At 34.6% G+C, this 16,331-nt stretch overlaps 1 protein-coding gene across 1 annotated transcript in view; it reads right to left on the minus strand.

The window, feature by feature from the left end:
* Window positions 1–16,331, minus strand: part of IMPG1 (interphotoreceptor matrix proteoglycan 1) — a 115,033-nt gene that overhangs the window by 17,918 nt on the left and 80,784 nt on the right. The window contains exon 13 of the mRNA XM_051996711.1: window positions 11,721–11,940. Within this exon, the coding sequence (XP_051852671.1) occupies window positions 11,721–11,940 (220 nt within the window). The remainder of the gene's footprint in view (window positions 1–11,720; window positions 11,941–16,331) is intronic.

A 16,331-nucleotide genomic window follows, 5' to 3' on the forward strand; every position in this document is an offset into this window, starting at 1 on the left:
GCTTTTGGTTGTGGTTACTCTTTGTGACCTCATTTGGGATTTTCTTGGCAAAAATATTGGAATGGTTTGTTATTTCCTTTTCCAGAACATTTTACAGATGCAGAAACTGAGTCAAATGGATTAAATGACTTGTTCATATTTACATAGCCAATGTAATTAAAGCTATAGGATTATAGGCAGACATCTTGGTTTCCTCTATTGTGTCTGCTTTGTGCTTTATAACATCTTGGAACAATGGTTTTTCTAGCTTTAGAACAGGGAAGGAAATAATTGTTCTTTTTCCCTTTATGTTGCCATGAAAAGTTTGTGGATCAGTTTTGGAATTTGAAAGTATATGGATATATGTAGCAAAAACAGCCAAGAGAAATTAGTGTTTTAAAGGGAATTTGGTAGAGGAAACAAATTTTCATACATAATAATGGCTTCAGTGATGTATATTTAAGGCAGGTAGCTGACACAGTGGATAAAGCATTAGGCCTAGAGTCAGGAACACCTGAGTTCAAATACAGCTTCAGACAAGTACTTAACTGTGCAACCTACCCTGAACACAGTTTTCTCCTCTGTAAGTCTCAGAAAAACTCACTTTCTTCATCTGTAAAAGGAGTTGGATAAGGAAATGGCAAGCTCCTTTCTCTTTGCCAAGGAAATCTTAAATGAGGCCATGTAGTATTGGACAATTAAAATGACTGAACAACAATAACAAAAAGTATGGTCAGCAGGTATATATCATAAACACATCCTTTCTGGGAAATTCATGAAAAGAAATGGACAATAATTTCCTAAGCATGCAAAAATGTGGATTGCTTAGTGGAAAGATATAAAGTGATGAGATTATAGATTCAAAACAATATTATAAGTAGTTTTTCTAATGAGTTTGGAGACAAATATTCATTAAATTTTCATGAATTTATATGTCAATATGATCTTGGTTATATATAGAAGCTGAAGGCACCCAATATCCAAGTCTCAATTATCCAAGGACTGATTACTCCAGGCTTCATTGAGAACATTTGAAAACAAGTCTTTTCATTCTACCTATTTGTTCCTTTTTAGTAATTATGACAGAGATAGTCCTAACAATAGTCAGTTCTTGCAACATCTCCACTTCAATAATCTCTGTTAATTACACTTGTTATTACTAGTGTGCATTCCAATTCATGGATAATATAATTGCATTGATCTGAATACTGGGTGCTCCAGGGAGCAAGTCCCATTATTCTACCTCTAGGTCTCAGGTAGTGTCCTATAAAACTTTTTTTCCAGGAAACAGAATATGATAAACCATATAGAGTTCTCACTCAGAGATTACTTTAGTAGGTGAAGAAAAGGTAGAGAGAGTTATGATTTGACTGATGTAAGGAATTTCCAGTAAGAAAATTCCCTTTACCAATGTAGGTCAGAACCTGTTTATTCTCTCTTTTTTTGGGAATCTTATTCCTAAGGGAAAATGACTAATTATTTTTATTTTTAGTGTAAGGATAATAGCAGGATATTTTAATTAGCTGTTCTACAAATCAGAACATCTTGAGTTAAATATATCAATCAATCAACAAGAATTTGATAAGCACCAACAGGTCCAAAGAGTAAAATGAAACTGTCATTTCCCTATGAAGTTTTCATTCAGTTGGGGAATATATGTATGTATTATATTATTAAGAATGCATCTATATATGTATATACATATATGCATGTATGTATAAACATGCCTGCACAAACATATATATATACATACATGTATGTAATATATACATATATTATATGTATTCAATATGCAAAATGTGGATAAATTATAAACAAAATAGATAAAAAAGTAGTTTTGGGGAAGATAGTACTGGAAAAAGTTTGGAATAAAAAAAAGGGAATCAAAAAAGGCTTACAATAGAAGATGGAGATTCTAAAAGGCAGAAGTTGTAAGGGTGTACATTCCAGGGGAGAGGGGGAGCAACTAGTGAAAAGACATGGAAAAGAGAAATGGAGTATTATGTAAGATGAATATCATCAACATAATGAGCACTTATATAATACTATATGTCAGGCATTGTTTCACGGTTTACAATTACTATTTGGTTTGATCATCAACAACGCTAGAGATATTGCTATTATCCTCATTTTAAAAATAAGGAAACTGAGGCAAACAGAGGTTAAGTCACTGCCCTAAAGTCACACCTAGTAAGTATCTGAGACGATTTGAACTCAGGACTTCCTGATTCCAGGTCCAGTACCCTGTCCATAGCATTTAGATTTGAAAGATGATCATATTTAAAAAACAAAGTAGTTAATCAAAGTTTGGAGATATCATGATAACGAAATAAAAAAAATCTTAAATCTACTTTTTTATTTACAATTTTTACTTGTTAAATGTTAAAAATATGAATATCCATTTCTTCCACTGTGAAAAACTCAATTTCATCTATACATTAAAAAACTAGTATAATAAAGAGATTAAAATGGACTTTTTGGGTTATAAATACAACTTTTTTTTTAGAATTCTGTTTCAGATCTCACAAAGGGGATAAATGAAAGTTTCCATCCATTCCCCACCCAAATGATGACATAAGACACAAAATTGACTTATTTCTGCTCTGTTTGTTTATACAGACACACATATTTAGATATGTTTTTATGCATATACTTATTATTATACAGCAAAAACAATATAGTTTGTTATTCATTAACCAGGAGTAGTCTGTTTTGTGGATTATTTTGGATCTTTCAATTGTCATCCAAACACTAATGATAATAGAAAGTTGGCAGAAGAGTCTTATGCATATATACAGAGAGATGGTATGTAATAATTCATTTTTATTCATCTGTGTCTTAGTATGCAACTGGGTCTGTCTCTATTCATTAAATTGCTCTGTGGATATAAATGTGAGCTGAGGATTATATGTTCCTTCTTAATAGAGTAAATCATGAAGTAAATCATCTTTGTTTTAAAACTGAATCATACAATAATGATGATGATGATAATGATAAATCATAAAATGTTAGAGCTTGAAGCAGTCTTGGACATTACTTTGTTTAAACTTCTCAGTTTGTAGTTTGTCTTTCATTTTCAAAGACCTTGATATCAGGAAATTAATGTCATGATTTGCAAGTGAATGGGATTTAAATGAGGGACAATTGTATAAAGTCAACAGCCTCACTCTCTCCTCCAGAGAGGGGTCCAGTGGTCAAATATAGATCAGAATAATTTAGATGGCCTCTGATGTAGTGGGAAACTTTGAGAATATATGTTATTCCTTGAAGCAAAATAAATTTTTTCCTTCCTAGAAAATCTAACTCCCCAGATTTGGAAGGCCTGTTTACTTATTCCTTAGATCAAAGTTTTTCTGTCATCCTTCTGGTCTAGGCAACTAGGTGGCACAGTGGATAGAATGAAAGGCCTGGAGTCAGTAAGGCTTATGTTCAAATTTGACCAGAAACACATTTTAGCTGTGTGACTCTGAGCAAGTTATTTAACCTCTGCTACCCTAGTTTTTTCAACTATAAAATGGGGATAATAATATTACCTAAATTCCCAGAGTAGTCATGAGGATCAAATGAGTTAATAACTGCAAAGTACTTAACATACTGCCTGCCATATACTAAGTGCTATATAAATGTTAGTTATTATTATTATTCCAGCCTTTCCTCACGTGCATCCCTTTCTTCTAATTTCTAACCTCCTCTCTCTTAGAGCAGAATTTCTTTCTCTCCTCCAAGGTATCTTGCTATAATATTCTTTGACCTCCTAATTTTCTGGTTGTAAGATCCTTAGTTCTCAGTTATTCTTGCTGAAAGTTCTTATGGCTAAATGATGTGGCAAATTGCCTGTTGGCCATGCCTCTTCACCTTGCTAGAGGCCAATGGTCAAAGCATTATTTAATCATAGCAACTTTTCTATCTTTTTTACATGAAATGAGGCCATGTTGCTCAATTGCTTTTGCTTGGCATTAAGCAGGTTCCCACCAAAGACCTTGTGTAGTCAGAATTTGAACAAAGTTGCATGTATGTATTCTTATATACAAATGAAGTCCAAAGGGAAGCCTTCATCTTTTTTTTTTTCTTGATTCACTCTATCTTGCACGCAGCATCAAATAGTCATTCTCTTTGGCAATGAAAAAAATCTGTATAAGAGAAAGAGGTTCTGATTTAAGACAATTTGTTTGTAATTATCTTCCAGTAATCTGCTTTTAAAATATCCCTATATCTTTCTATTTCTCTGCTATTCATTTGTTGGAGTAGGAAGCATATTGTTAGAATTCTTATTTATGGATGAGGAAATGGAGCTAAGTCACTCTCCTTCCATAGCACAGGGGGAAAAACTCTCAAAGTTTTTATTTGTAACCAGATTTTTTTTTTTTTTGATTTAGAGTCCAAAGGTCTTTGTTTCTTGCTATGTTACACATCTTCTATCATCATCATCATCATCACCACTAACAATTATATAATTCTTACCACCTGCCAGGTATTATCCTAAGTGCTTTTAATCGTTACCTCATTCAATCTTCACAATAACCTTGTGGGATAGGTACTATTATTATTCCGCATCCTATAAAATGAGGCAAACTGAAGTTAAGTCACTTGTCTAGGGTTACACAGTAAGTATTTGGATTTGGATTTGAATTTAGTTACTGACTCCAAGCTCAATACTCTATTTGTTGTACCACTTAACTGTTCTTTAAAACAGGGACTCTTCTTCTCTGCCTCTACCACTGGGGTTTGTCTCATCCTTTAAAATCTTCAACTCCTATCCTCCATTTAGTTCTCTCAAATCCTTCTTGGAAGCAGGAAGAATAGATAAGTAATAAGACTGTCTCCTTCGGAGATATCTCCACTGAGTTTTATACTGATGCTGTGGTGACCCCTTCAGATGCCACTGTGGATGCCTGAGTAGCAATAAGATAGAATAGAAAGTCTAGTCTTCCTTCTAAAACTTACTAGCTATGGAACTAAGTCACTTTACCTGGAGAGTGGGATTACTGTTGTAGGATTATTATTGTGAATGAAAGGGAAGAGACTATTATGACCTTTTTGAGTGCTCTTTTAAGAATCACAGATTATTAGACTTGGGAAACCATCTAGTTCAATTCACTTACTTTATAGATGAAGAAACATGTCTATAGTAGTGATAACCTAGAGAGCGCATATATATTTGAGGCAAAATATGAACTCAGCTCCTTCTGAGTTCAATGCCAGAGCTTTGCTCATGAAATTCATCATTATCACTGATATGAATTACAATCACTTTATCTTAATTTACCAGATCAAATCATATAGTTAGCAAGTGTCAAGATGAGAATTTGACTACAGATGTAGTTTCCTTTTTATTTTACCAGAAAGTCTCTGGTCACTAAATACTTCTATATTTTCCAGTTTCTTTTGGATCATTTTTGATATACTGAGAAGAATCAAGAGAATCAAGAGAATCTTGTTGGTTTTGTTTGTTTGACCTCTACAGAAGTCATTGCTTTCTAGTTCTGCTGGCTACATATACTGGTTCATTACTCATGTCTCAGCTGGTCTAAATTAACAGCTTCTAGGAGATCTTTTCCATTAATTTACTATTCTAAGTATTTTTATTCTCCCTCCAAACATCACTAGCAGAATAATTTTTTGCAACTCTCCATAATCTTCATGACACTTCTCTAATAAGAGAATTATAATGACTTCCTATTTATCTTGCAGATTGCTTGGACTGTAACAGTGAATAGTACAAGGTACATATAGGTTTCCTTTAAAATTCTTCATTTTTTAAATTGTCTTTGACTCTCTGTAGTATTTTGTTTCAGCTTGTATTTTACTTGTCCTTTTGATATTATATCTCTTTTGGAACAGATTCTGGGACATACAGATAGAGCAATTCCTCTTGATGTTTCCAGAAAGTGCCTAACATAAAGCAGGGTTTAATAGATAAGTGACTTTAAGGGAAGGAAGACAATCATTTCTGCGGCACCAGAATCAAGGAGCACCTATTAAGTACCTACTAAATGCCAGATAATAGGAATACAATGCAAAAGCAAAACAGTTCCTCCACTCAAGGAGTTTATATTCTATTAGGAGATACAGCAAGGACATTTATAGATATAGCAACATATTCAAACAGATACAAAGTAACTTGACAGAAGTGGGGTATTAACAGTGGCAGGGTGCAGGAAAGAATTCATGAAGAGGTTGACACATAATAATAAAGACAATAACTAACATTTATATAGTGCCTACTATGTTCCAGGCATTGTACTAAGTGCTTTAATAATAATCTTAATGGTAATTAACATTTATGTAATGCTTACTTTGTGACAAGAACATAGCAAATACTTTACAAATATGTCATTTAATAATCATAATGTTATGTCACAGTCTCCTTGAACTGTTCTACTTCAGTTTCTCTGCATTAGTTTCTCTAATTGTCCTGACTGAGTTTCCCTAAATTGTTCTGCCTCAGTTTCCTTAACTGTTCTGCCTCAATCCCCTTAGTTGCAAAACCCCACTTTGGTACATTAAGACTGAGGGCCACTTGTTTTAAGGTTATAAATTGTTAATGAAAGACTCAAGATAAGGGGGAGTTCAGACTTCCTGGCTCCTAACTCGTTCTGTCATTAAGAATTCATGGCACTATGCCCCCTCCTTCCCCACCCCCCCCTCCCCCAGCACATACCAAAAGATAAGAATATCCTGGATACCTCACTGACACCTTTACTTTTGTTTATTCAGCCATCCTGACTCTGGTTTCCTAGTGAGAATTTATAGCTTTCCTTCCATCCTGCTAGAACCAAATGGTCTTGAAACTTCCCACTCTTTTCTTCCTTTGTTTTTAGAGTCCTATATAAAAAAACCCTGGGATTCTCACATTCACCACTGGATACTTTGAGACAACGGTATTGTCCAGTCGATCAAACTCTCCAATTAATAAAATATTAAAAACTCTCTAATCTCTATCTTGCCTCAGTTTCTCCAGCATCACAATAACAACTCTTGGAGACAAGCACTATTATTCCCACATGATGGATGAGGAAACTAAAGTAAACAGAAGTTAAGTGACAAATGAGGAAACTGAAGCAAATAGAGGTTAAGGGTCATACAAATAGTAAGTTTATAAGGCTAGACTTCCTAATTCTAGGCCCAGTGCTCAATGCATTGTACCTCTTGTTTAATTTTACTGCGAAAAGGGCAAGTTGTTACAGCCAGCTATACATGATATTGATGAGATTTAGATTTGGGGTACCCAAATGAAATTAGGGTTTCTGGTGGTCAGGGAGTTAAATGAGGTCTAGTGGCAGCACAAGGGTAGGGAGTTCTGAGGATTCCCTTTCTGGCAGTCCCTTGTAAAGGAATTTACAGACCTGAAAACCTAAAATGATAAAAGAGGTTTATTATGGGGATTGGAAGTAAGGTTAAAATCTAGTTAAGGAAATAGGTAAAGAGAGGTTAGCACTGGAAACAATATTCTAGTGGGCAGAAGCTCCTAGAGGTGCCAAGAGGGCTGGTATTTTTGGAACCTCTGCAAAGAGAGGGTTTTAGTTTGGCTCTTTTATAATAGGGGGTTTTGGCTACAAGCCGAAGGGAGCTCATGGGTGGAGTCCCAGGTTGGCTCTTCCCTGGGTTTCAGCTAGGGTTAGAATTTGAATTGAATTCAATGAGTTTTAAGACTGAGCTGACCCCACCCAGATTACAAAGATGAAACTATTTGTGCTTGGGGTGGAGTCCTCTCACTGAGGCAGAGTTGAAGAAGGTTTTCTCCTTTAAGGATTTTTCAGAGTTTTGGGATTCCCTCTTCAATAGGACTACATGCTTATGGAAAATGGCCCCAATAGAATTGATTATTGCAGGGTTGCAATACCTTTAATAATATAAAAATGCAATATCTGCAAGTGTAATAAAGTGAAGCACACTAAAACAAGTAATGCCTGTATCTGAATTTCAAGTTCTCATGTTTTACACTGATTTCTGATTTCACAGATTATTACTTACTTATATTATGAAAATGATGATTAGGACAATATTGTCAACTACAGAAATAGCCAGAGCTCCATGGATCTCATCCTATTATTTTCTGGCATAGGAGTCTGACTTGTTCAATTTCTGACATGGGAAGGTGCTTCCCAACTCATGCAACCTGGTGGCTCCCCTTTTCTCCAAGGCTCTTCATGTTATTAATCCTTAACTTAATGTAAACACTTGATTTGTGAGTCTAAATGCAGTAGGTGAACCCCTTTAATCTGTAAAAACTGTGAAAGAAGGGAGATTGGAAGTCTCAGACTCCAGAGTGTCTGGGAGAAGGCATATTTTCCAGATAAACCTTTTCCTTAATTAAGCAGCATCATTCAATTGGAAATCTCAGGCAAATCACCCCCAATTGATCTTTTGGGTAGCTGGATCCCCATTCAGGAAACTCTAAATTCTGAAAAAAAGCCTTCAAAGTGATTTTCATTCAATTGGGAGATCTTGGTCTGATAATCAGCTCAAACTGCCCTCCAAAATCTGCTGGCAGAATAGGTTTTTGTTAACTCATTCTTTGCAAATTTCTTCATTAAGAGATTTGCCCACTAAGACAGAGCTTCTTAGTGAAAAATAAAACTTCCTTTTTTGCCACAGACTTTAGGGTTCATGAATTCTTTTGCATTTGGACTTGCGTCTCTCCTCAGAACATCAGCCTCAGCCTCCCTAGTAGTTATAATGATAGACTACCATGCCCAATCTTCTCCCCTATGTTTGTTACAGATAAACCACACAGGAAATTAGGGGATGAGTTGTAAAGCTCCTTCCTGAGAGGAAGTAGTTCTGTGGAAGCTCTTTTGGCTAGGCAACATTCTATATAGATTGCTTGGGACTCTTGCCTCTGGACAATGGGGCCTTGCAGTTCATCTTCTAACAATCTATTCTGTAAACTCTACGATCAGGCTCATCTCTCTAGGAGCAATATCCTGGTATACAGTAAGTGCTCAATAAATGTTTTTTTATTCATTTACAAGCCATAATCTGCTATTACTACCACTTTCTTTCAGTATTATTATTCTGGTCCTATTCTATTTTGGATTCAATTATCTACTATTTGTTCTTTCAAACACTGTGAATTTTTTGTTTTGTTTTCCACCCTTAATATTCTCTCCATTATCTAGGGATTCTTCCTTCTATGCTTATTCCAATTTCTTCCCATAAATTGGAACTTGGATATCTCCTGAGGACTACATTTTGGGTCCTCTACAATCTGAGTCTAATGTACATACTTAATTTTATCTCATACTATTATTCACCTAATATGTCCTAGACATTCAGGACTATTATTCATCCTCCATTTTTACCCTTTTCTTTCATGTGTCCATGCTTTTAGTCTTGCCCCCCCTGAATTTCTAAAATGCACCTCCTCTCTTCTTGCATTTCTATCTGTTGAGCTATTTCCTTTGCTTTAGAACTTAATTCAGATTGCCGCACCCCCCCCCACCCCCCCATGAAGCCTTGTCTGATGCTCTGGATCATGATGATTTCTCCCTCCTCTACACTGTTTTGGCTCTTATTATCTATATAAAAATCAAACTCCTTGAAGTATTATATTTAAAATATATTTATTTTCTTTCTTGTCAAGTAGATTTAAAGGTTTCTGAGGGTGTGGATATTTATGTTTTTCTGTATCATCCAAGGTGCCTCTCTCATATAGTAAGTCATCACTAAAATTTGAAGTCAATTTCCTGGTTTGAGGACATTTTCCCTTGTTTGTGATGAGGAGTGGTCATAAAATTAATAGTCCATAGATTCATTTTTTAGGGCAACTTTTCCACCATTTGGAGGAAAGCAAATCAAATTTCAATGCTGAATGCTCAGCTATAACTTACTAGTTTTTAGCTATATTTACTAAAATGCACTAGAATTTTAAAGAAGAGAGCACAAAGGCTGCCTCTGCTCAAGGTAAATTGTTTCCCAACAGAGACAATATTCTGGCTTTGGTCCAAAGCATCTCTCTACCTCATTCTTTCTTGCCTTCTTCTCTGTATTGTAAGTCAACAGTAAACTAGAGAGGATGTTAAAGTCTCATCACGAGACTAATTCATAGTCAAAGAGAAACTTTTGTTCATTTGTGAGATTCATTGGGAATGATTCATTGCCAGTCACTAATGTTTTTCACTTACTTCACTAACAGCCTTCTCCAAGGCCTCATTTGAGTTTGCGGGTGACTATGGGTTCTCAAGGTTATGCCAGAATATCACAAGCTTTGACTTGTGGTTCTGCAATTCTGGAAAGGCTTAGTTTGTGAATATGATAATAGATTGTGAGCCTTTTCTTTGCAAGGAAAAGCCCAGCCAAATTCTGAGAGGCTCATTGCCAGAAAGCTGCTTACCAGGTGATGATTTTTATTTTTTGGGGGGGAGGAAGGGAAGAAATAGTTACTTGAAAGGCTCTCTACTAAGCAGAAGAAATATAATTTGCATCTATGATAATAATGACTCTCACAGATAGTGCAATAGATCTGAATTTAAATCCTGCTCTAGACATTTACTATCTGGGTGACTCTTAGTAAGTCACCTAAATTCTGACTCCCATTTTCCTCATCAATAAAATGAAGCACTGGCTTTGATAAAATATAAGTTCCCTTCCAGATGTAGATCTAAGATTCTGTAACAACCCTATGACATAGGTTGTATAAATATTATTTTTATTTTACAGAGGAGACAACAGAGGAATGGACAGATTGATTTCCTTAAAGTTATCTAGCTAGTATGAAAGTGTCAATACTAGAAGAGATAGTGCCCATAGGATTCTTAATCAGATTTTTCTTTAATATAATTCCCTAATTTTTAAACAAAGTTCAAACCAGCCCTAGTTAAGATAATTGCCTCATGCAGCAGCACACCCTGGTTTATTTATTCCTTGGCAAAATGCTTATTTGCAATTGTGTAGGCATATAGACATAAGGGATGAATCCTCAGAGGATGTAGAGGATACATAACACTCTATACACGGATGCCTCTGTATGGATGCAGACTTCAGGGCATAATGGAAGCAAAAATTTAAATCCCATTTTCTTCTAAGATGCAGAAGACTTTTCTCAGGGTTGAATTCCACTGAATATTTTTTTTTCTTTTTAGGATGCTGCCAATTCCATACTGAATTGTGTTATGAAAAGGCTATTCTGTTAGTTAAGTATGATATTGTAAACCTGTGTTTGGAAGGATCTGAGCCTCCAGTGATTGTTGCCTTCAGAGGAGGGAGCTAGGAAATTTCTGCAGAATATAAATGACCATGGCTACAGGCTACATCGTTTGGATTTCTATTGTACATTGCATAAGTTTACTTCTGAAGATTAAAGGTCTGAGGTTTGTGAAGCAGCAAGTAGGTTTCCCCCACTTCAATCTTTATAATGTAGTAAAGTTTTTACTTTCCTGATGCCATTTCTTCTCTTTCTAATTATTTGTCATAGATATAGAGATGTGATTTGCCAAGTCTGTGCTTTCTCAGAAGAGGAAAAGACCATGACATATTTGATTTAAGATATATAATTAATACATGATTTAAGATATATAAAAAAGCATCAGTCTAAAGCTAGAAGAGACTTTAAAGGTTATCCAGTCTAACCCCTTTATTTTTAAAGAAGAAGATCCTGGAGCTGCTTAGGTTATAAGATCACTTAGGCTATAAGTAATAGGGGCAGGGTTTTCATTTGATCATCTGAACCCAAACTGGCTTCTCTTTCTACTGTGTGACATTGCCTTCTTTCTCTATCATATTTCATGTCAAGCTCTTACCTGGCTCAATGTTGAGAGAGTAAGTGTCTACATGCAGATTGAGTTGCTGGGCTGCAGTGGAACAGAACTCTTCAAGTACACAGTGTACTGCTTCAGTGATGTTGTAAGGGACTGACTTTGCAAACTTTATCTTACTATTCACGATCACACTCCCATTTCTGAAGTTGAGGATCTCAAGGTGCTTAAATCCTGTAAGATTGGAGCTCAGATAGGGAAGCAGCTGCAAAGGAAAAAGTGAGTTTGCTTTTAACTATCTTCTAAGTGTTCAGATGCTGTTAATTCCATTTACACTCACTTTTTATTACCTGTGATATAAATTCTAGGGATATTTTTTTGGGGGAGTTAATACTACAGTTGAGCACTATTAGTATTCCATTTGCCATGATTATGTCCAATATTTGCTTCTTTTTGTTGTATATGGATGTAGATGGATGATAATTTTCCTTAAGATGGATTACACAGAGTAAAGTTTCATTTTTTTAAAAAAAGAAAATATTTAGCAACAAAATTAGAAAGTCAAGTTCAATTAAGACTAATATAATTGAGCAGGTAATTATATGTACCATATGAGGCAGAAGACCAAATTACTTAAAACCCAAGTGAATGGGAGATAGCAGAAGTAAACTTTTAGAAAGCGGACACAATTTCATTATTGTTTTTGTGTTCCTAGAATCTAACACAGTGATTTGCATATTTTCCTTCAGACTATATTTGATTTCATTGTTTTAGGGAATCTCCAATGCAGAAATTCCCTTTACCAGTGCCTTTTACTTGCCCTGAAATTTAGAGATTCAGAGAGCTACCTGAGAGTTAAGGGAAATGCTTATTCTCACAAAATTCATGTATTTTAGAGGTAAGTCTTGGACCCAAGTATTCCTAAGTAATGAAACTGAGTTTGATTTCTGAGAAAATTTTAGACCAGTTCATTAAAAAATGAATTATTTAGATAGGGAAGCAGATATTATAAAGGGCTAACATGGCTTTATCAAGAGTAGATCATGTCATTATACACTTCAACAACGATACTGTATGAGGATGTATTCTGATGGCAGTGGATTTCTTTGACAAAGAGACCTAACTCCATTTCAATTGATAAATGATGGACAGAAGCAGCTATACCCAAAGAAAGAACACTGGGAAATGAATGTAAATTATTTGCATTTTTGTTTTTCTTCTCGGGTTATTTTTATCTTCTGAATCCAATTCTCCCTGTGCAACAAGAGAAGTATTCGGTTCTGCAAATATACTGCAACATAACATATATAGGACTGCTTGCCATCTAGGGGAGGGGGTGAAGGGAGGGAGAGGAAAAATCAGAACAGAAGTGAGTGCAAGGGATAATGTTGTAAAAAAATTTCCCTGGCATGGGTTCTGTCAATAAAAAGTTATTATAAAATAAAAATTAAAAAAAAAAGAATAGATCATGCCAGCCATACCCCATTTTTTTGTTTCCAGGATTGCAGGAATGATATAGAGTTTACCTAGATTTTTTGCAAAGCTTTTGACAAATATTTTGTATTATACAGGTGATAATACAATCAGATATATTCAGAACTGGTTGCAAAAGGTCTCCAGGGGAATATTTCAGGGATCTGTGCTTGGCTCTATGTTATTTAATATTTTTATCAATGACTACTACAAAGGCATATATGATATGCTCACCACTTTGTAAAACATAAAACTAGGAAGATGGCTTCCTAGTTGTTATCCTATTGGATAACAGAAGTGTAGCTAAGATATTGGATAATAGAGTTGGGATCAATTTAAATTTTTTTAAATGTACTTATTTTATTTTTAATTTATGGAAAAAACAAGCATTTTTATAGCACAGTAGAATAAGAAAGGTCCAATGAAAATGAAAGTCTATTATGTACAAGTAACTTGCTATTTCTTTTAAATTTATAATAAAGTTATCATGTAAATTTTTCCTCCTTTTTTCTCCCTCTCCATTCTAGATGTTTATCATTAGACACAATAGGTAAAATTATATGTAAAATCATTCTATACATACTTCCACTTATTTCTTTCTCTGGATGCAGATAGCATTTTTTTCACATGCCTTTTATAGTTAATTTGGGTATTTATAATAGTTAAAATTACTTATTCATTCAAAGTTGTTCTTATAGATTTTGTCAGACTGAAGTATTGGACTGAATCTAATAAGAAGTACTTCAATAGAGATAAATGTAAAATATTGCACTTGGGCAGAAAAAATTCAGCTCTGCAAGGACAAGATTGGTGAGGTATGGATAGCTTAGCAGTTGTTTTGAAAAATGCCTAAGGGTTTTAGCAGACTGCATGATCCTCATGAGTCTGCAGCTTAATGAGATGGTCAAAAAAGCTAAATTTGATCTTGGCTTGTATAAAGACACATAGCTTCTGGAAAGGGGGGTTGATAATGCCATTACATCCTGCCTGTCAAACTTTATTTTCTTTTTAGTTCTGAGTGTATTAAGATGGATGCTAATAAGCTACAAACTATCCATGGAAGGGTAATTAGGGTGGTAAAGGGCCTTGAGTTCATATGTATAAGGATCAATTGAAAGAATTGGGTTTATTTACTCTGGTGAATAGAAGACTTGGGAAAACACGATACCTTTGATTCAAAATTTGAAGAATCATCATTTCATCTTGCTCTATTTGGCTCCAGGAGATAGAACCAAGAGCAATGGGTGGAAGTTTAAAAATAGCCAAATTAGGTTCAATGTCAGAAAAGACTTCCTAACAATGAAAGCTATCAAAAAATTGAGTAGACTGCTATAAGAGTGGGTTGCTTCCATTTGTCAGGAATATTATAGTTGGGATTCTCATTGTTCATGAATAAGACTAAAATTAGGTAGGTAGGTGACTTAGTGACTAGAACACTGCATCTGGAGTCAGGAAGACTTAAGCCCAAATTCAGCCTCAGACACTTAATGCCTTGTGACCCTAGACAAGTCACTTAATCCTGTCTGTCTTAATCTACTGGAGATAGCATCTTTCTTCATATCTCTGTATTTAATTTGGATGTTTATAACAGTCAAAATGATTTATTTGCTCAAAATTATTCTTAAAATATTGCTATTACTATAGAGAACATTCTCTTGGTTCTGCTCATTTTGTTCTTCATTATTTCATGCAAGTCTCTCCATGTTTTTCTAAGATGACTGAATTCATAATTTCTTATAGCACAAGAACATTTCATCACAATCATGTACCACAACTTGTTCAGCCATTACCCAGTTGGAAGGTATCCCTGAAATTTCCACTTCTTTGCCATCACAAAGAGAGTTGTTATAAACAATTTAAAATACATAATTTTTTTCCTTTTTCCCTACTCATTTTTGGAAATAGATACAATTCCGGTATTGCTGGGTCAAATGATATGAGTGGTTTAATCTTTGGGCATAGCTCTAAATTGCTCTCTAAAAAGATTGGATTAATTGACAATTCCACCAACAGTGAATTAGTGTCCCACTTTTTCCATATCTCTCATAACACTTTTTGCTTTTCCCTTCATCATTTTAGCCAGTTTGGTAAGCGTAAAATGATATCTTGAGATTGCAAAAGTAACAAAATTTTAACGTTTTACATTTGAAGTCTGTTGGGTACTATTAAAGACTCGTGATTGTGTGAAGCATTTTATTTTTGTGTTTACTCAAAAGAATGGTGGAGTGAGTGACAACAGGTAGAATGCAAAAAATTGGACAGAAAAATACTGAGTTCAAATCCAAACTCTTCCCTTACCCAGCTCTTGTGTAACCACTAAAACTTTCTGGGCTTCATTAGCAAAATGGGAATGATCTTTGTATGTGCTCCCCTTGAAGTGTTGTTATGAAGAAAGCATTTAATTAATTATAAATATATTTTATTAAATTGGGATAGAGATTTCACTGTTATAGAGATTTCCTTGATGAGAAAAATCTCTTCTATCAAAGCAGGTTAGCAACTGCTCTATGACTTATATGTTCCTAGAGAATTGCCACTGAGAAAATAATTGACTTCTTTGGGGTCATATGGCCAGTATGTGTTAGAGACAGGACTTGAATTTTGATTTTTTCCTGACAGGTTAGCTTAACATCTACCAGGTTGTGTTGCTTCTATGGTATTTTATTCTATAATATTCAATTTTATAATTCTATTCTATTATATAAGTTGGACAGTTAGGATCTGAAGACCTCTAAAATTTTTTTTAACTCTAAATCTATGATGCTATTTTAATTGGAAAGATAACTGGCCTAGTAATCACCAGCTGTATAACCTTGTACAGAGACTTGGATATCATTTTCCTCACCTGTAGAACAAGGCCAATGATTTGGACTTCTATAGATGTATAGAACTTTATGTTCTTTTTTTTTTTTTTAAAGCTCCAAATCAACTATTTCAAATGTAACATTTGTTTTGTACAAGTTTAGAGTACACTCATAAAAACTAAACAAAATAAAACAATTCATTTATATACTGCTCTGAATTTTATGTAACACGTTCCTCAATATAGTTCTGAAGTGGGTACACAAATATTATGCTATTCATTTGCTGAAGCTTAGATTGAAACTCATAGAAGGAAGGAAGGAAAGGAACATATAATATGTGCCTACTATGTGTCAGATACTATGTTAAGCAGTGTACAAA

This window comes from Antechinus flavipes, chromosome 4, assembly GCF_016432865.1.
Source record: "Antechinus flavipes isolate AdamAnt ecotype Samford, QLD, Australia chromosome 4, AdamAnt_v2, whole genome shotgun sequence".
In the NCBI taxonomy this organism is placed as follows: domain Eukaryota; kingdom Metazoa; phylum Chordata; class Mammalia; order Dasyuromorphia; family Dasyuridae; genus Antechinus; species Antechinus flavipes.